This window comes from Lemur catta, chromosome 23, assembly GCF_020740605.2.
Source record: "Lemur catta isolate mLemCat1 chromosome 23, mLemCat1.pri, whole genome shotgun sequence".
NCBI classification, from domain to species: domain Eukaryota; kingdom Metazoa; phylum Chordata; class Mammalia; order Primates; family Lemuridae; genus Lemur; species Lemur catta.
Window position 1 is genome coordinate 10,640,829 of NC_059150.1, and position 22,332 is coordinate 10,663,160.

Here is a 22,332-nt window from a genome sequence, read left to right on the forward strand (position 1 = left end):
CTCAGCACATGAGTAGACTCTGTTGCCGGTGAGCCTCACTGAGGATTATCTGGCTGCACCGTTTAAATTGGTCTTTCCTCTGGAACTCACCCACTTCCCCAGAGAAAGATCCTCTAATTTCCTGCCTGGAGAGCTGAAGGCCGGATTGCTAGCTTTCTGGGAGCTGGTGAGACAGGGAAGCGGGCTGGGACTCTCAGCACTCGGCACCCTGACGTGGCTTTACCATGCTGTTTTCATTATGGGGCCTCTGCGCCTCAGCTGGACCTGCTGTTCCTCAGTCCAGTGAGCCTCAATTTCCTTCTCCTAAGTAAATTTATTCCAGTATCTGCCAGGGTAGGGAAAGAATAATCACCAGCTGTGGGATGCAGGGTAGGGATTTGGGGGATCTGAGCTCTTCTTAAACAGATTTCAAGCCGTCTTTCTGAGTTTAGCAATGCTTTCAACCTCATTTCCACAGGTACTGAGGCTGCCAGCCATTTGGAAGTTCTACGGTGTAAGTCAGGTTGGCTCTTGGCCCAAGTTTTGTTGCCACTGTCTTTCACACTGTTCTCATCCTTGTGGTTTTACAGCTTAAAAAAACCCACTTAGTGTTAACAAGAATGATTATACTCATACTCCTTCAAAGGCTTTTTAAAATTGCTCATGGCATAGTCATTTGCATGTAATTTGAAAAAACAATCAGAAATGAACATTACTTACGAATTACATTATAATCAGATCCCTTTCTCTTGTTATTTAAACATTTAAATATCAGATTGGGGGTATTTTAATATCCAAATTTAAGTATGAATGGACAGGAAAAAGAGGAAAGAAGAAAGGGGCGTGGTATGAAAACTCTATTAAAAATCAATTTCAAGAACTCACATGGTTTTGATTAAAATTTTACTTTCAAAAATTTAAAAGGATGAAAGGTAACCAAAATACAGTTTTATTTACACAAAAAATAACTCTCCCATTTTTAACCATCTTTCTATTTCCCAAAATATAATACTACATTGCTCTAAAGCAGTAATATAGAAGTGTTTTGGTTGGCCAAATATTTTAATGGAGTAGGCGATTCTAAGGTCCAGAAACTTCACGTTTCAGCCTGCTACTATAAAATCACCTATCATCCCTTATTATTAGAACTTTAATTTCCCCTGCTCTGAAGATGAATTAAAGAATATCTTCACTTTTAAAAAGAGAAAAAATATTGGAAATGCTTACACTACATAAAAGCATCCTATAGGCTAATATTTTTATTAGTCCTTTTAAGACCTATGCTCCTAAGTAATTGAAACATCTCTTTCAAACGAAAAATTTCTCCTCTACATTCTCCACCTCAGGTTCTGATATGCCTCACTGTGTGAATGAGTGGGACTCCCTGGCTGAGATCAGGAGTTCGAGATCAGCCTGAAAAAGAGCAAGATCCCATTTCTACTAAAAATAGAAAAAAATAGCCAGGGGTAGTCCCAGCTACTCGGGAAGCTGAGGCAGGAAGATCGCTTGAGCCTAGGAGTTTGAGGTTGCAGTGAGCTATGATGATGCCACTTCACTCTAGTGAGACTCTGTCTCAAAAAATAAGACTCTCAAAACTAAAAGTAAAACAATAAAAAAATTAAATGCATTAGTAATTCTGAAAGATATTGCTACATTGTCTTCAAAAAGATTGTATCAGTTTAGATTTCCACTAGCAATTTATGAGAATGCCTTTTATGGAAAGATTTTTAACCTGGAGAATAACAAAGTCAGAAGGCTCTCATTTAAGTATAGAGGATGGCTAGTGCTATTTCTCAACTCTTCTATGCTAGTTTGGGGACATATTCTTGGGGATCCATCCATGAGTTCTCTTTAAGAATACCGACATCTTGTGTTTTCATTTCAACATTAATATTAATTAATAAAAACATTCTGAATCATAAACATCTTATAATTAAGTAATGCCACGTGATTTTGGTGCCTATGTTTATAATCATTTTGGTATAATGCAGTACTACTTTAAGAGTAAAAGTCCAGAAAAGCAAACAGGGGCATACTTAAAAGCAAAACCTATTCTCACACCCCTTAAGAGTTGAGATTTAGCTGAAACTCTCCCTATAACTTTTAATATCCATTAAAATAAGAGAGTTCTGTTTCCTGTAACAGTGATAAATTCTGGATAAAACATAAAAAGTAATTAGTGGACGGCACTGGAGAGCGACTAAGAGCAGGCAGATATTGGAGAGTTAGCACTTGGAAGACAGGTATGGCATTGGGTGCATTTCTCATTTTTTTATAGCTTTTTCCTTGAGAGTAGTACTCAGTCAGTGCTATGCAGGGAGGCTAAAACTTATACAGAAACATGGTTAAGTCTTACTGGTTGAAGAAGCGAGGTCAGAGATTAGGGTGACCACAGCAGCTTCAAAATGAGGAATCCAGAGAGGAGCAAGCACAGAGTGGGGGCCACAAACTCTGAGTATGAGCCCCACCCACATCTCTGGATGACCCCTGAACTATGTACATATGGGGCTGACTCCAAGCAGAATAAAGGCCCACAACTCAGCCAGCATAGTTCTGGGCACAAGGGAGGTGCTCAGGGCTACACAGGAAATTTAACTGTTTGTTTCTTTCTCTTTCCTCCAATTTAAATGTCCTTAAATATTTGAATGTTTAGGAAGGTCAATTAACTTCATCCTGGTATTAGAGGTATGTCTTAAAAGTTAAGATGTAAATTTAAAACTTAAAATATAGATGTTGCTTTTAAAGCAAATGGTATTACAAATTACTGAGTTTTAACTTACAGAAAAGTTAATAGTATCTTAACACAGTTTTGCAGTTTAAGTATTAATGGAACTTTTTAAACTATTCACCTCTACCACACTGAGTAGCAGCCAAATATTTGCATTACTTTTTGACTCCTAAAAATATATTATTTCTGCCTTCTTGACACTCAATATTTAGTATAGAAAGTTTATGCATGCAACCACTCTTAGGAATCTCTCGCCAAGGGAAAAGATTCTCCAGCTTTTCTTTTTTTTTTTTTTAAACAGAGTCTCACTTTGTTGCCCGGGCTAGAGTGAGTGCCGTGGCATCAGCCTAGCTCACAGCAACCTCAAACTCCTGGGCTTAAGCGATCCTACTGCCTCAGCCTCCCGAGTAGCTGGGACTACAGGTATGCGCCACCATGCCAGGCTAATTTTTTTTTCTATATATATTTTTGGTTGGCCAGATAATTTCTTTCTATTTTTAGTAGAGACGAGGTCTCGCTCTTGCTCAGGCTGGTCTCAAACTCCTGACCTCGAGAGATCCACCCGCCTTGGCCTCCCAGAGTGCTAGGATTACAGGCGTGAGCCACCGCGCCCGGCCTTCTCCAGCTTTTCTTTAAAAAATAAAATAAATCCACCCAAAGCAAATGTCTTTCCAATCTGTTATCACTCAGCTAATTGTGGTAGTCCTGGCACCCTTCCCACTAAGAACCCACGTCAAAGGCTGTCATCAGATACCATTCTCTTAGCCACAGGTATCGGGGTATAGGAATGTGCTCAGAACCAATTAGGGCCAAGGCGATGATAATGGAAGTTATCACTAACGGGGCATTAGGAAAAAGTTTAAGAGAGATCACAAGAAAAATAAAATCTATTTTTCCTCTTGCTGTTATCTTTCATGGAAAGTATGAGGCTTTGAATTTCTGGAACACCCACCCAGCTCTTGGCTGAGTAGGAAACCAACGTACAGAGGAGAGTAGAGCTGGGAGAAATTGAGCTTGAGTCACCAGATTGAGTGTATCATAGAACTTGTCCTATTTTGGATATCTAGTTATAGGAGCCTAACTCTGTTTGAATTGGGCTTTCAGTTACTTAGAGATACAAATATTTAGCTTGACTTTTAAGGTAAACAAAAATCTGAACTCAACTTTCCACCTTATTTTCTACAACTTCCCTTTATGCATGTTATATTACAGACTACTTACTGTTTCCTACACATGTGCTACACAGCCACAGTTCTGTGTGTTTGTTCACACAGTTACTACTGCACATTGTTTGCCCACCCATCTACTGCTCTCATCTCTACCTATCTAAATTCTATCTATCATCCTTTAAGGACTAGTGTAAGTAAGTCCTCCATAAAGTTTTCTCGGGTCTAATAAGGCCACAAGCCCAGTGGTTAGCACAGAACAGGTACCCTTTGTGAGAGAGAGAAAAACTTGTTGAATCACATCAGATAATACTTGCAGTATATATTTTGTTGTGTAAGATTAATTTAGTTTCTTTTAATATAAAATCAGGCCTAATCAACCTAAGGATAACTTAGCAAGAACCAAAGGGCCAAAGAAGATCTCAAAATAGTATTTAAAATATCTTTATGAGGAAAAAAACTGACATTTAAAAATAAGGCTGAATTAAACAGAGTTTAGGTTTACCATCTAAACTCTTGAAAGAACAGTGATGAGGTTGGTGAAGCATCTATCTCTTTAAATGGGGGTTAGCATAGGGGTGGGGCTGTGTGTTGGCACAGAATTTACCTACCATCTGCCCAGCATAGCTTGGATATTCTCTTGCCTGAAGAGACAGCCCAGAGGGCAGAGCAAATGCTCCCTCACGAGTAATCTACTTCTATTACTCTGATTGGTCACCACAGGATTAAAATATTAAAACGACTAATCCCCCAATATAGCAAAGGATTAAATTTATTGAATACCAGTCCTCTTGCACTCAAATAAGGAGTTCTTATCATATTTAAAGAAATAAATGCATACGTATCAGAAATAAACCTTTACAGTACCAATAGCTATCCAAATGAAAAATTAGCTAATTTTCGAGAAATGAAAATTCTTATCAATAATCCAGAATAGTCTTAAATACAGAGTATTCTACCAAAACCTACAGATCAGATTTAGGAGAACTAGATGAAATTACGCTTTCAGAAAAAGATGAGAAGTAGTGCTTAGCAGCTGGCACCACCTTATTTGAGTTAGAACATTTAAATTTTTATGCCACCAAGACTCCAAAATGTGAGCCAACAGACACCATGGCTCAACTTAGTTATGTCAACTTCCTGTAAGGAACTAGGCACAGAAGAAGATTCTGAGATAAATGGTTCCTGCTTTCAAAAGCTAATAATCTAGCAGAAGAATAACAAAAGTGAACAACCAGAATATGATAGATGTCGTTATGTAAGGGGTTTCAAGAACTGCTGTGTGAGTCTAAATGAAAGGATGTACATGTTTACATACAGCACAGGATATGAAGAAAAGGTATCACTTGAGTTTTCCCTAAAAGAGTAAGTAGGATGCTATGGTTTGAATGATGTTGAAACTTAATCCCCAATGTTAATGTTATTAAGAGGTGGGGACTTTAAGAGGTGACTGGGTCATGCCCTTATGAATGAACTAATCCACTCATGGGTTAATGCAGTGGTCCCCAATCTTTTTGGTACCAGGTACAGTTTTCATGGAAGACAATTTTTCCACAGACAGGAGTGGGGGGGATGGTTTTGGGATGATTCAAGTGCATTACATTTATTGTGCAGTCAACAAACCTCTCTGCTAATGATAATCTTGTATTTGCGGCTGCTCCCCAGCGCTAGCATCACCGCCTGAGCTCCACCTCAGATCATCAGGCTTTGGATTCTCATAAGGAGCTGCAACCTAGATCCCTTGCAATGTGCAGTTTACAGCAGGGTTTGCGCCCCTATGAGAATCTAACGCTGCCACTGATCTGGCAGGAGATGGGGCTCAGGCGGTGATGTGAGTAATGGGGAGCAGCTGTACACACTGATGAAGCTTCGCCTGCTCGCCAGCTCCTCACTTCCTGCTGTGAGGCCCAGTTCCTAAAAGGCCACAAACCAGTACTGCTCTGCAGCCCAGGAGTTGGGGACCGAAGGGTTAAAGGATTAATGGGTTATCATGGGAGTGGGTTACTTATCATGAGGTGGGTCTGTTATAAAAGCCAGTTTGGCTCTCAGTGTGCCCCTCTCACCCCAAGACGCTGCCTGCCATGTTATGATAAAGCACAAGGCCCTCACCAGAAGCAAACCAGACATGGCCACCCAACCTTGAACTTCCTAGCCTCTAGAACTTTAAGAAACAAACTTCCATTCTTTACAAGTTACCCAGTCTTTCATATTCTGTTACAGCAATAGAAAAAGAACCAAGACATAGGATTAAAAAATGTTTTAAAAATTTTTAACAAAGTAACACAAACATATAATTTTCAAAAGTCAAAGTGTACTACAAGGTAGAAAATGAAAAATACTGCCCCTATACTTTGCCTCCTCAGATACCTGATTCCCAGATACAGCCCCTTCCGACTGTTGTTTCTTTTGCTATTTACCCCATATAGCTTAGAAACATGCTAATGCTAATACCACTATTTCAGATTATCCCATTTAAAATTTGTTTCTTGACTTCCTACTATGGCAGGTAAGAATTTGTCTGTTTTTTTTTTTTTTTTTTTTTTTTGAGACAGAGTCTCACTCTGTTGCCCGGGTTAGAGTGCCATGGTGTCAGCCTAGCTCACAGCAACCTCAAACTCCTGGGCTTAAGCAATCCTCCTGTCTCAGCCTCCTGAGTAGCTGGGACTACAGGCATGCGCCACCATGCCCGGCTCATTTTTTTCTGTGTATATTTTTAGTTGTCCATATAATTTCTTTCTATTTTTTAGTAGAGATGGGGTCTCGCTCTTGCTCAGACTGGTCTTGAACTCCTGAGCTCAAACGATCCGCCCGCCTTGGCTTCCCAGAGAGCTGGGATTATATATCTTCTTAATTCGAGTATGTGTGTGTGCGTGCATATGTATCATTGACGTTTGCCCTTTAAGTCGACTTTTACTCAAAAGTTTCAGGCAATCAAATAATCATAGTGGCTCTAGAATGTCATTTTTAACACTCAGTGAAAAAAATTACTTCAACTGATATTTCCATATTAAAAATTCAGCATAAAAATGATTTTTGAATGAACTATTTCCACTGACTAAAAACTAAATATTAAAACACTCGCAGTGTCTTGAGGTAGTATTGTTGGATATATCCTGAGTACTAATAAAGAATTTTCACCTGTAATGTACATGTGTGACTGTTGGTTTCCTGTATCCAAGAATCCAGGTTTGAATATCTATAGGTTCAGCTTTAGGATAGGCTATAGTTGTATCTATTATCCACTGGAGGCCTTTTGATTTGCTGCCTGAGAACAAAGAAGAAAAACAGCTTAAAATTAGATCAAATTTTATATTATCTGCAGCAAATAACACAGTTTGCTTGAGCAGTGTAAAGCATATCAATTTCCCCTTTGCTTTAAGAGAACAGGATAAACTTTGGTGCTACTGTCTTACAATGCACTTAAGACGAAATTAAGCAGTGTCTATTATGTTACAAAATGGACAAACCTCAAAACAAATTAACAAACAACAGAACACTATTATTTACTGGACACGCACCATTCAAGTATTCAGTATAATTTATGCACTATGAAGGTCTAATTTATATTTAACACTCCTATAAAGCAACTGGCCTATGAGAGGGTCAGAGGCTAAAGTATCACATCACAAAAATGAGAAACAGACTTCAAAACAAAACCGTTCACTAAATATAACCTAATACAATACAAACACCAAGATCTGTGATACTTGGGAGACATTAATAAATATTGGAATATGGCAATAAAATTAAGCAATTTTTGGACATTATCAGTTGCTGCTCTTGTTTAAACAAAGTAAAAAAACCTCCCCCAATTTTAGCAAGAGTTATTAATATATATAAATAAAGCAATAAACCTTCCTTCCCTTTGGAACGTACAACAGGTAACTGCTATTGTGGAGAGGGGATGGGGAAGTTCGGTTTAGTTTGATCCTTTGCATAGTGTTTTTATTCCCGGGATGGAGTAAAGTTGAGCAAGAATCGAGTCTGCTGATAGCCAGACTTTAAAGTGCAATGGTCTGGTCTTTGTTTGAACTAACAGAAAAAAGAAAACTCATTTTCAAGTGTAAGTCCAAATGTGCGCTAGGAATCAATGATATATTACTTTTGTATGTCAAATAATTTAAAACTGGCTTTACATTCTTTAAAGATTTTAGAACAACATTGTGAAGAAAAAAAAACAAGCAAAAAAGAAATAAGTAAAAAAATTAATTTTTAAATAAGAGGTATTGCTAAAGGACAAGTTACCAATAATCTATATGCTGAAACGTTTAGGAGTAAAGTATACTGATGTCTGCAGCTTATTTTGAGATGTATTAAAAAGAAGAAACCAGCCGGGCGCAGTGGCTCACACCTGTAATCCTAGCACTCTAGGGGGCTGAGACAGGAGGATTGCTTGAGCCCAGGAGTTTGAGGTTGCTGTGAGCTAGGCTGACGCCATAGCACTCTAGCCTGGGCAACACAGTGAGACTCTGTCTCAAAAAAAAAAAAAAAAAAAAAAAAAAGAAACCAAGATAGACTATTGGATAGATAGAAGGATGGAGAGAGAGGTGATAAAGAAAATATATTAAAATGTTAATTATAAAACCTAGTTGATCAACTCATGTATATCTACTGTATATCTATCTACATGTATATCTACATGTAAATTCTTTCAACTTTAATGTAATATTTTTATAATAAAATGATAGTGAAAAAAAATCACCAGTTCAGTTTAATATCTATTAAATCATACGATAAACAATAAAAAATACTAATCCTTTTAAAGTTAATCAGATAGAACTTAATTTTGATCTAGGTGTATATATCACATATTAAACACAGGCATGGTTTGTGTTTACATGGAATAAAATGCTTGTGAATATGAATACTAAAGAAAATAAAATGCAAAATACCAAAACATACAGAAGAAAATAGTAAAATACAGGTAAAACTAGTTTTTAGGTATACTTATGATTTTTTCTAAAGAGCTAGAATAAAAATTTTTAATTAAGGTAGGACAAAAAATAAATTACTCTGCTTTGGTTATGAAATTATTTATCTCCAAAAGACAAAAAAACCCATGTTTCTTTACTATTATGCAATCAATATGACAACTGCCCCTACCTTTGAGATCTAGAACATCACAGGCTATTGACTGGGTGGAACTATTTTAAAACAGCAGTCTTTATTAGAGCAACTAATCCTGTTTGGAAGACATTTGCCTTCAAGCTTTGGCTTGGCTGACATTGCCACAGTGTCTCTCCAGCAGTGAAGCTATTCTGAACTTTCCTTTTCTATTAAAAGACTCTCTATTTGTCTTTTTAATAGATGATGAAAGATTAAGAGAGCTGACTGCCAAGCAGCTTCTTGGGGAAAAACAAATGAAAGGAAAACTCAGTTAAATCTCACGGGCATTATTTCTATGTCTGGTCCTTATCGCATTTAAAAACACGTATTTCTGAGGGCCAATCACTTCAATTCTTACTTATCTAAAAATAATTTTTAAAAAATTACAAAATGCTACAAAGGAAACAAGCCTAGTGAGTGTCTTTCACCTTTTTAATTTATGACCAAACTTTCATAGCAGTTATCTTTGATAAACTTGTTCAAGCTATTGGCACAAATACCTTCTGCAAAATTTTACAATGTACCAGACTATTTCCAAGATAGTTGCATCTTTGAGTGTGATCTGTTTTTTCCTGGTAATAAAAGTAATATATACTCATTATTTAAAAAATGGAAAATTCAGAAAGTATTAATAAATGGGGAAAAAATCATCCATAATCTTACAACTCAGAGAAGGAATCTTAATACTTTGGTATTTTTCCTTTCACTTATTTCCTACTGCCTTATTGTTTACAGATTTGAGCTCAAATTGTTTTCACAATAGTTGTATATTCCCTCCACTCTGTTTAACATCATAGCATAAACATTTTCCTGAGCCAATAAAAACTCTCCATAAACACTGTTTGTAATGGCTGTGTTGTATTTTGTTGCATGGATATTTGCTAATTACTTATACATTCTCCCTTCTGGCTATTTCCAATTTTTGGCTATTAGAAATATCCGTGGCTTGGTACAAAGATAGTGAGTTATCTCACTTGATTGTTCACAGTCCGTTCCAGACTGAACCCCTTCTACTACTTTCCCCTCTTCTCACTAACGCACTTGACTAGTCTTAAAAAAAAAACAAAAACAAAAAAACAAATCCATGATAAATTTCTTTGCTTACACTTCATATTGTTTCCTTTTGATAAATATTATTTGCAGTGGAATAACTGAATCATTTATTAACACTTAAAGGCTCTTAATAAATACCATCAAACTGCATTAAATTCATTCTCTGTATTAAAAACAAAAAACTTTCTAAACTTGATAAACAAAAACATGTATCATTATTATTTGCATTTGCATTATCTATGATTAGTTTTTCAAACAAGTCATTCCTATATGTATATCTTTTAATCTAGCAATTCCACTTCTAGGAACCTGTACTACAGCAGTAGTTCCACCAGTATGTAAAGATATTTACAGGATGTTTATTGCAGCAGTGGGAATGACCCAGAATATGAATAAGTGGGACAGGAAAAAGACACCTTGATTTGACACATTTCTGTATTATTTGAATAAATTATTGTAAGCATGGACTACTTTTGTACATTGAAATATTTTAAAAATTACAGTTTCATCTTCTCCCTATTATTTCTGTTTAACAAAAACTATAAATATAAAAAAAAACAATGATAATTTTCTAAAACTTCAGAAAATCCTTTAATTCCAGCAAGGTAAAAAAACGCCAAAAACCATCATACCTAATTCTTTAGCATCTCCTCCTGCTGGACTTCCATTTTCCTGTCGTGCTACAAGTGTACTCAAAATAATTTTTGTTGCCCCACACCTTGGCAGAGTGACATGTGTAAGAAATGGCAAGTTGTTTTTCTTGGCAAATGCCTGACTTGTTTCTCGCCTCTTCCTGAGGAAGCCCCCTTCTGGAAACAAAACAATCCATTTTCGACCTCTGCTTCTGTAATAATTTTCTAAGTGCTTCTTGAGAAGTAGCAGCTGTTGGTCACGGTAAGATCTTCCCTAGAAAGTACACACGCGTAATGAGTACAGGTACATCTGAAATTGAAATGCCATAAAATTAGAAATAACAGCCTCTAAATTAAAATCTAATCATAGAATAGAATAGTGATTTCTTTTCCCCACTTATTTCCCTTTTGAACACAGTGGTAAAAGAGAAAAGTTATGAGCACTTATATAAATAAATCTTTCTGAAGAAAAAGGAAATTGTTCTGATTGCCCCTGAAAGTTCAGTCATTCACCAATTCAGTGACTACTTGCTGAGTGCCTACTATTTGCCAAGCACTACCCTAGTCACTAGAGATGGAGGCCTAAATAAGAGTCCCTTATGGAGCTTATACCCTAGTTTGGGAAGATAGTAATTAGGGAGTGTAAATTCAATTGGTGATGTACGACAGGAAGAAAATAGTAAGAGGACAGAAAGGGTCAGGAAGTTCAGGGAAAGCTGCTCTGAGGAGGCGATGTTTGAGCAAAGAGCTGACCACGTGAGGGAATAAGCCATGTGAAGATGAGAGGCAGAATATTCCAGGGGACGAGAACTAAAAGGACAAAGGCCCTTTGGTGGGAAAACCTTGGCGTGTAAAGAACAGCACCAAGGCCAGAGTGGTGGACATGTGATAAATGAGGAAGTCAGTGGTAGGAGATGGAATTGCAGAGGGAGGTGGAGATCAAATACTTATTGTGTAGGAATAGTAGTTTTGGAGGGGACATCTTTGGATGGTTTTGAACAAGGAAGTGTCATAATCTTATTTATATTTAAAAAAAAAATCTGCTGGCTCCTGTGACAAAAAGACTACAGGAGATAAGTTGGGAGACCATTGCAGTATTCCACACAAGGGAGTTTGATGAGATTTAATTATAGTGTATTGATGAGAAGTTGGTACATTCAGGGAAAAACCTGAAAGTAAAGCAAACATGACATTTTGATAGACTGATTTTAACTGTGAAGGAGAAAAAAGAGGATGACTTGAAGACCGAAAAAGAAGAATCCATAAAAATTTGTAGGAAGGCCCCAAACTTACAACTAAATATCACAAAGCTTCTTCCTTTCAGTATGCTCAATTTGCTAATAATTTTCCAGCCAACACAATTACAGAAGCTTCTCAAAATAATTAGTATGTTTTCAGTCTTCAGATTAAATGTATCCCAAATAACGAAGGCACTTTCTTAGCTAGTTTACTGAATTGAATTATGATTAAGATAGCTATTAAATTCCCAAGACTGCAAATAAAATATTTTTACTATTCTTAGAAAATCTTGTTAAAATGGTCTAGTAGCAAAGTCCCAAGAGATTTTTTTTTCTCTTCCCTCCCTCATGTTATAGATTTTTATTATTAATCTAGAAGGGAAAAAAATGTTGCTCTTTAGAAATGAATTTGCAAATCCTGCAGACACTTTGAAATGTAGTCTTTAAGTATGCAAAACTTTGCATTGTAATAACAAGGAAAATATTTTGGAGTACATTATTTTCCATTTTTATCCCTTCGAAGTATAACAATAGTTTAGTATAATTTAGCTTCTTCTTGTCTGAGGATCATCATTAGGATTAACTACACTACATTATGAATTCAGTAATTTTCTCAGACTGGAAATGATGTAAGGGGCTCAGCTAGTTTTTCTACTGGATTCTACTAGACTGCTAAGCTTTCTTTTTTTTTAATTTCACCATATTACAGGGGTACAAATGTTTAGGTTACATGTATTGCCTTTGCCCCACCTGAGTCAGAGTTTCAAGCATGTCCATTTTCCAGATGGTGCGCACCGCAGCCATTAGGTGTATATATACCTATCCCCTCCGTACCCCTCCCATCTGCCCGACACCTGATGAATGTCACTCCTATATGCGCATTTAAGTGTTGATCAGTTAATACCAATTTGATGGTGAGTACATGCGGTGCTTGTTTTTCCATTCTTGTGATACTTCACTTAGTAGAATGGGCTCCAGCTCTATCCAGGATAATACAAGAGGTGCTAGATCACCATTGCTTTTTGTGGTTGAATAGTACTCCACAGCATACGTATACCACATTTTATTAATCCACTCATGTATTGATGGGCACTTGGGTTGTTTGCACATCTTTGCAATTGTGAATTGTGCTGCTGTAAACATTCTACTGCAGATGTCTTTTTTACAGAATGTCTTTTGTTTCTTTGGGTAGAAGCCCAGTAATGGGATTGCTGGATCAAATGGTAGTTCTACGTGTAGCTCTTTGAGGTATCTCCATATTACTTTCCACAGAGGTTGTACTAGTTTGCAGTCCCACCAGCAGTGTATGAGTGTTCCTATCTCTCCGCATCCACGCCAACGTTTATTGTTTTGGGACTTTTTCATAAAGTCCCATTCTCACTGGAGATAAGTGATATCTCATTGTGGTTTTCATTTGCATTTCCCTGATGATTAGAGATGCTGAGCATTTTTTCATATGTTTCTTGGCCATTAGTCTATCTTTTTTTGACAAGTTTCTGTTCATGTCCTTTGCCCACTTTTTGATAGGGTTGTTTGATTTTTCTTGCTGATTTTCCTGAGTTCTATATAGATTCTAGTTATCAGCCCTTTATCGGATGTGTAAACATGCAAATATTTTCTCCCATTCGGTAGGTTGTCTGTTTGCTCTCGTGATAGTTTCCCTGGCTGTGCAGAAGCTTTTTAATTTGATCAGGTCCCACTTATTTTTGTAGACTGCTAACCTTTCTAATTTTTGGTTCTGCTGCCTTCTCAAAGGCTAGATTCTTTGTTAAGTTGTTCTGATCACTGCTTGTTTTGTCTTGACTTTGTGGCCAATCCCCACTGCCACTTCTTCCTCAGGTTGCAGTCTGTGCTTCTATCTGTTTCTCTGCTCAGAAAAACCAACAAGGTTTCCCAAAGAAATAATTGCACAGCTTGTGAAAAACAAAAATATGTTCTCCACATAAAACTGTCTGGAGTCAAGTATACCGTGTTTTGTGACACCTATTTTCACACAGAGCTTACAAGGTTTTCTACTCATTTCCAGCTTATTTCTGAATTTGTGGTTCTTAGAATAGGCTTAATCAGATTCACCAGTTATTGATTAAGTACTTATTATGTGCAAGGCACTGCACAATCCAGGTTAAAGTTGCTAAGTATATAAACACCAAATAAGTGTGGCATTACCATACATAAAAACTCTTATATATCATATTTCAGTTATCCACTTTGGAGAAAATAAAGCATGTGATACTATTACATTTTAATTTTAGCATATTACAGGGGTACAAATGTTTAGGTTACATATATTGCCTTTGCCCCACCTGAGTCAAAGCCCAGAAGTTTGAGGTTGCAGTGAGTTATGACTGCACCACTGCACTCTAGCCTGGGCAATACAGTGAAACTGTCTCAAAAAAAAAAAGAAAAGAAAGATCTATACCAAATATCATCTCTAAAGTTTTTCGGGATTCTCAGAAATCTGATGTACTTACTTTTCCTACTATGAATTCCCAAATTATTTCTTCTTATTATATTAATTAATTAATGAGCTCTCTACTAGTAATTTAGATCTCTTCTGTATCATACAAAAGTATCTTATAAATAAAAATAATAGTGATAATACAGATAATGACACCGGTAAACATGATGAAAATGATGTCGAGGGAGCAGGCACTGTTCTGAGTGCTTTACATGTATGACTTCGCTTAATCCCCACAACAACCATCTGGGGGGGGTACTATCTATTATTCTCAAATTACATTTAAGTAATTTGACCAATTCACATAGCTAAGAAGTAGAAGAGGAGGGAATGTGCCAGGTACTTGAAAATGTTTACTAAACTGAATTGTAACCCTCTAGATTGGAGAGTGGAGCTTAGAATATTTGCATTATAAGCATTTTAATATTTATGCATATTCAATTTCAGATTGCAATAAATGTTTAGGGAAGAAAGATTCAGAGGAAGAGCTCCCTGACACCCTAGAACAGGCCCAACCTATTATAATTGGCTTTGTTATGCCTCTTTTTATAATCAAGAATCAGTTTGACCAGGCTATCACCATGAAAAATATGCTCATTACTTACTTGTCTTATAAAGAAGTCTCCATGAAGTAGAGAAACAATTCCAAAGTTTGTGTACTTAAAAATATGATCCATCAACCACATCATTTCAGCAACAACCTAAAATATTTAAAAGCAAAACATAATTAAGTGGCCGGGTGCGGTGGCTCACGCCTGTAATCCTAACACTCTGGGAGGCCGAGGCGGGCGGATTGTTTGAGCTCAGGAGTTCGAGACCAGTCTGAGCAAGAGCGAGACCCCGTCTCTACTAAAAATAGAAAAGAAATTATATGGACAGCTAAAAACATACATATATATATAGAAAAAATTAGCTGGGCATGGTGGCACATGCCTGTAGTCCCAGCTACTCGGGAGGCTGAGGCAGGAGGATTGCTCGAGCCCAGGAGTTTGAGGTTGCTGTGAGCTAGGCTGACGCCACGGCACTCACTCTAGCCCAGGCAACAGAGTGAGACTCTGTCTCAAAAAAAAGAAAAAAACATAATTAAGGTTGGACAGATGAAATCTGACTATAGTCTAGCCACGTCTCCAGCCTTTAAATATAATCATCCAAGCATACTCTTAATTAACCTAAATATCTTAAATCTAATGTTATTTATATTACACAAATGCAGCACAGTTAATACAGTCTACATGAAAAATTATAGGTCCTGATTCCAAGTCTTCAAATCCTAAGTCAGAGGTATATACATTACTACTGTATAACAAATGAAGAACTAACTTCTTAAATTTGGACTTAATGATTTCAACTTTGTTCTACCCTAAATAAAGTCTCTGGCAATTCTTATATAAATTATAAAATTATTTTGAAACAATAAAATAAAATGGTTAGAGTTATCAAATGAGAGCTATATATTTAATTAATAAGCACACAACTTTTATAAAATGTGAGTGTACCTTCATGGCTAATATATAAAAAGTCAGTGTCCAAAATAAAACATGTAAAAACTAATATAATAGAATGATTTATACATTCTTTTATGTTATGAAGAATATTTTTTAGTTTATGCAAAGTCATACTCTTTGCCAGAATAAAAATATTTATAGTGCCTCAATCCAAAGCTATAAAAATATTATTCATTCCTGATAAAAGTTAATGCCTATACCAAGAGCAGAAGACTTCATTTCACGCAAATTTAAAAACTAAAAGTAAGTATAAACAGGGTATAACTAATGAATTGGTTAATTGTTCTTTCCTGCTGAGGAAGTAGCATTCCTTCTTATGAGCCTTAAATAAAGTGAAAGCTACAACCTCAATCAAGAATGCAATGAGCTCTACTTTGGTTTCTCATGGGGTTAATAAATGTAAACATCATCTCTAAGCACCAAATTATGTGAACTTACATATAAGGAAAACACCAAAACATTGATACCCGTATGCTTCTTTCATAAAAGCCCACAGATATTAATAATATAATATTACAGCTTCTGCCTTAGTTTTTCAGTTACACAACTCCCATTCCATCAACTTTACTATATCACATCACTTTAAAAAAATAAAGACACATGCCAAGTGAAGAACTAAGTCCCCAAGTCAATTAATAAAGAGCAAAATAATCACCAGCATCTCATTTTTCAATCTTGTTTTGCTCTGCAGTGATGACTACAGTACTTTGTTTAAATAAACTGAGATTTGAACCAAATGAAACGTGTTGAAAAGTGTCCCAAGAAACAAACAAAAAGCAGTCGATTCAACCTATAAAGCATTTTAGCTTTATAATTAGTATAAAGTGTAGCTGCAATGTATTGGTTTCTGGGTTTAAAATACCAACACTAATATAACTAGGTTTTATGTTTAATCTTTCATTTACGGTAGATTTACTCTTCAGTTAGAAGGATCACCTACAACAAATTCAGTAGGATAGCCAAGCTATCTTCTGAGATTTGTATGAATAACTCCATCCTAACTTATTTTAGGGAAAATGTTACAAGCCAACAAACGTTTATTAAATATTTAATAAAGTTCTTTTGATAGAAATAAAAATTCTTAGTTTTATCGTAAATTGCTATAAAAGGGCAAGACTCTTCAATTCACAGATACTTATTAAAAAGGTACTGGCACATTCAGAAAATACAATTAATCCTTTCAAAATAAAAGATCAGTAAGCACAAGATGCCTACATCAACTCTGGTAATGTTTGATAGGTTTGTCACTCAAATTTTGTTATTTCTAAGAGACAAAATTGGTCCACATCAATTATTCTTTATCTGGAAGCATGGATTTTCTACGTAACAAAACATCATCTAGACTAGAGAGATTTAAATACGTGACTCCACTCTTTATGTCCTTTTGAAATTATGATAAGGTCAATGGTTCTTCACTGGGTGAGTACAGAAATTTGGCAGGACAATTTTGGTTGTCATAAGGACTAAGGAATGTTACTACTAGGTTACTAAGTATGAAATGTCTGATTTCCTTAAGTACTAAGTTTGATAGTTGATATCTCTTGACATTTCACTTTGACACTTCTTGTTTTATTTTTATTGTGAAGGCACATCCTCAGTCTTTCAAATGCAAGTTTTGGCTTGTGCTTATCTTTCAAATTTTTTTAAGAGCAATTTTTGTGAAGCCATGGATAAGTCAAAAATTCTTGTCATTTTCAAATATGAGTTCCATCATGGAACCAACACAGCACAGACAGCTCGAAATACCAATGAAGTGTTTGGGAAGGATGTGGCTAATGAACGCACAGTATGTCAATAGTTTGAGAAGTTCTGTTCTGGTGATTATAATCCTGAAAATAAGCCACGTGGGCAACCTGAGACCAAGGTGGCTAATGATGAGCGGAAAGCTGTAGTGGAAGCGAATCCATCTTAACCTGTGTTTGTCACACAAACAATGTGGCTCAAACTACAGAAGCTGGACTTGGGAACTCTCTGGCATCCAACAATTAGCAGCAAGGTTTGACATTACAGTTCCAACGATATTGGACCATTGGAAACAAACTAGCAAGGTAAAAAAGCTGGATAGATGGGTACCACATGAATTAAATGTGTGTTAGAAGAGAAATTATCTCAAAGCTTGCCTTTCTTTGCTGTCACGACATAAAGGTGAACCATTTGTATACTGTATTATTATGTGTGATGAAAAATGGGTTCTTTTTGACAATCACAAGCATTCAGCACAATGGTTGGATAAAGATGAAATGCTAAAACACAGTCCAAAACTGAACATTCATCAAAAAACACTAATGGTGTCTATTTGGTGTGCCAGCGCTTATCCACTACAGCTTCATGAAACCTGGTCAATTTATGACAGCAGATGTCTACTGCAACCAATTGGATGAAATGTTGAGTATGCTTGCAATTAAGCAGCCAAGACTGATCAATAGAGGCAGGTCAAACATCTTCCAAGACAACGCTGGACCACATGTCACACAAACAATGCTGCTCAAACTACAGAAGCTACACTTGGAAACTCTCTGCCATCCACCATATTCACCAGATCTTGCACCAAATGACAACCACTTGTTCCAGGCTTTGGACCACTTCTAGCAAGGAAAAATATTAAATTCTCAACAAGCCATGGAAAACACCTTTCACAGTTTCATCACCACTCGCTCTCCAGGCTTCTTTGTTGCTAGCATAACCAAGCTACCATTAATATGGCAAAACTATGTGGATAGTTTAGGTGCATACTTTGATTAATTGTACTACTTCTTGTTTGAGATATAATAAACTATACTTTTGAATTAAAACCGGACATTGTGTATTTAATGACCTAGTATTTAGCGTGTGGCAGCTGCAGTTGGGTACACAAAACATCTGGCAATGTCCAGGACATTTCCCAAAAACAGTGTTGTCCTACCAAAATACCAGTACCCCCACTGAGAAACTGATGGGCACACCAAGTCTCCTGAATTCAAACAGCTATGTTACAATCATATTATCATTAAAGTAATATTTTTTTTAACTGGCCCACAATTTAGCAATAGTCTTCCTTCTTTGAATGTACCCATGAAGTATAAAATAAATCAAGTGAACATTCCTTCTGGTAAGTACAAATTAATATTGCCCTGTATTTCTCAGGCAGAAGGCAGAGATTATAATGCTTCTACTCTTGTATTTCTCAATTACTGTTTTATGAAACAAAATAAAAAATTCTTCTAGATTTCTAATTATTTAGTAATTTCAGAATATTATTTAAAATGCTCAATATTAACTGATCTGAAAATAAAAACAAAATTACTTGGGACCAAAAAATGAACCTAGACAAACTAACTCAAATATTTTTATAATAGCAAACAAAGAAAACTTTCTTTTGTTCACACAACTGTTGAATTTCAGATTACCTAATATTCTGGTTAATACAGTCATCATCTATGCCAAACTGATGTTAGAATACAGTTAGGCATATTTATACTGACCATTTTAATCAATCTCTGAGATTCAAAAACCACTTAAGGATACTATAGGCCCTCAGAACAATCACTATAAGTGTAATTATCATATTAGTAAGAATAACAATGCTAACTAATTGGGGATTCTCTTTTACAGAAAGCCATATCAACTAGTTTTACAAAATTTTAACAACATGAATGTAAGGGACAGGCAATAAATATTATCATAAGTGCAAATATATCTACACAGTGATAACCTTTTACTTTTAACAATTCAAGATTCTAAATATAAGAAAGGAATGAATTTATTCCACATTCCAGTAAGATTATTTCTCTGCTTTTCAGAAAAACAAGAAAAACAGATTCTACAATAATCAAATATATTTCCCTTTGATCTCATCTGATTTTCTGATCTCATCCTGACCTGGTGAATCAAAATCTCCAGGACCTGAACATACCAGGGCTTATTCTTACCTCAATATTTTTGCCAATATTGTTTCACTAAGGAAGGCCCTTGCTTCACCACTCTGCCTAACTAAAGTCTACTCATCCTTCAAGGCCAAGTGTATGTCCTCTTCCCTTTACAAGTGTTCTATATCCATCACCCTCCATGTCGCAATTAAGTACTACTTCTGATACCCTCCTCCCACCTGCTACTGGACTGTTAGCTCCTTGATGAGAAGGAGGGAGCCTTATAGGATAGTGTCTATACTTCTTGTAGTCACTGATCTTGACTACTAAGCACTTATTGAACATCTATTGATTTATTTACTTTTAGGTCAAACATCAACCTCATTAATTTTGTATACTTTTTATATATTTAGTTTTCCATGAACATAACCTCTTTAATTTCTAAGGTGATAATTTTTTAATGCTAAAGATCAAATTTATTTTTTAAATCCACTCAATTTATAGACACATTTTAGTTATCAATATAAGTAATGTAAAATCAACAGTTCAGACATAGCCTGGATAAAATGGGCCTAATGTCTTCTCTTTCAATTTACTTTGTGAATGAAATCCAAAATAACACTGACCTTATTTTCTTCTGGCTAAAGATCACCTAATTCAATGACCAGTTTTATTCTTCTCTCTTCTATCTTAAACAATACTGCCTTTTTTTTAAGAGAGGGGCTTTCGCCTATGTTGCCCAGGCTAGAGCACAGTGGCTGTTCATGGGTGCTGTCCTACTACTGATCAGCATGGGAGTTCTGAACTGCTTTGTTTTGGACCTGGGCCAGTTCACTCCTCCTTAGGCAACCTGGTAGTTCCCCACTCCTTGGAGGTCACCATATTGATGCCAAACTTAGTGTGGACACCCAATGGGCACAGCACACACTATAGCCCAGAACTCCTGGGCTCAAGCTATCCTCCTGCCTCAGCCTTCTAAGTAGCTGGGACTATAGGTGTGCGCCACATCAATACTGCTTTCTGTGTTTGTATTTTTCAAACTGGCATTCCACCACTTCACCTCAAAGCAGCCCTCCATTTGAACTATATTAACTTTGCTTTCATCACAGTCATTTTTTAAAAGTTTTATTGAGATATAATTCACATTATCCCATTTATTATTTTTAAGTCTCTAAGTCTCCCTCCTGGCTTGATTTAGAATGATATACACATTTTTTTAATATTTTCTAAATTGTCAGGAAAAGTACATATACTAAAATCTAAGTCTATATTCCAAACCACAGTAAGATTTTTGAATTGCTTCTTTTTTAACTTTCACCTTTGGGATGCCTCCCTGTTGCCTTAGGGCCTTTGCTTACCCGTCCTTTGTCCTGGAGGCACATCATCAGTGTGCACACATCTCCTGTGGCCTGATGATTCACCAGCATCATTGCTTCATCTCTTGAAATTGCTTTAATGTCTTCCCCCCATTCCATCACTGCAAGAATAAAAAGTTCCAAAGCTGTCATTTTAAAGGTTTTTACATTACTAGAAAGCTTCTATTAGAAATAAATGGTGTACATTTATGATGACACATCACCTAGCTAAAATTTCTGAAAGTTTATACTAAGTTTATTTCCTATAAAAATTAGAACATTGATATAACATTTTATAGAGCCCCAAATTATCCATTAAAATATAAAGTGGTCATATTTTTGATCTAGAAGTTCTATTTCCTAGAATTTGTCCTATAGAATATTTCTCCAAATAAGCAAAGATATATAGGTATAAAAAAACGTTCATTACAACTTAAATGTTCACCAACAGGGAACTGAACAGGAAAAGTATGGTATAATAGAAGAGTATAAATCTATGAAAAGAATGGAGGGTATCACTATACACTAACCCAAAAAAGACATATTATTAACTAAACAAAGCAAATCACAAAACAGTATACACAGCATAATCCTACTTTTTAAAAGAAGGAATACAATTTATGTGTTATTTAATGCACTGAAAAAAATCTGGAAAAAGGAATTTCAAAGTATTAATAATCATCATCAATGGGAGGTGGTTCCCTGAACCCTTCAAATTCTACTTTATACAAAAATGTTCAAGAATTATAAAAAATATGTATTTTCACTGTAAGAAAAATAATAATAATGCCAAATTTATTTAAAATTGCCAGATGAAAAGTCATTGCACCAAAACCTGTATGTACAACTCTAAGGAAAATAGTGCTATTTCTATGTAGCTATGCCTCATTTTATAGTAAATATACTTCACAGAAAAAATAAAACTGAGCATAGTTTTCAAGCATCAGGATTCTACAAAGAAACATTTAGGGTTCCTCAAATGCCTGACATGAACTACCAAAGGCTGGTTCTACATTAGTATTCACTTTAACCCTATCCTCACGTCAAGCTCCCTGTGTGTAACAGTTTTGGATGAAATAGAGGTGGGGAAATCCACTGGAAGCCAATTTTGCACTATATTTCAAAATTAAGAAATGCACAAACCTTTTTACCCAGTAATTCCACTTCTAGGAATTCCTCCTTCAGATGTGCAAAATGACATATATACAAGGCTATTTATTGCAGCACTGTTTGTAAAAGCAAAGATGAAAACAACTAAAAAACGGAG

General features: G+C 35.9%; 1 protein-coding gene across 5 annotated transcripts in view; it reads right to left on the reverse strand.

The window, feature by feature from the left end:
* LPGAT1 (lysophosphatidylglycerol acyltransferase 1) overlaps positions 1–22,332 on the reverse strand; it is a 65,669-nt gene that overhangs the window by 8,042 nt on the left and 35,295 nt on the right. For all 5 annotated transcript variants that reach the window (XM_045536455.1, XM_045536458.1, XM_045536454.1 and 2 more), the window contains exons 3-6: positions 21,069–21,187; positions 14,966–15,061; positions 10,665–10,938; positions 7,012–7,138 (exon numbers count right to left, since the gene is read on the reverse strand). In XM_045536455.1, the coding sequence (XP_045392411.1) occupies positions 7,012–7,138; positions 10,665–10,938; positions 14,966–15,061; positions 21,069–21,187 (616 nt within the window). The remainder of the gene's footprint in view (positions 1–7,011; positions 7,139–10,664; positions 10,939–14,965; positions 15,062–21,068; positions 21,188–22,332) is intronic.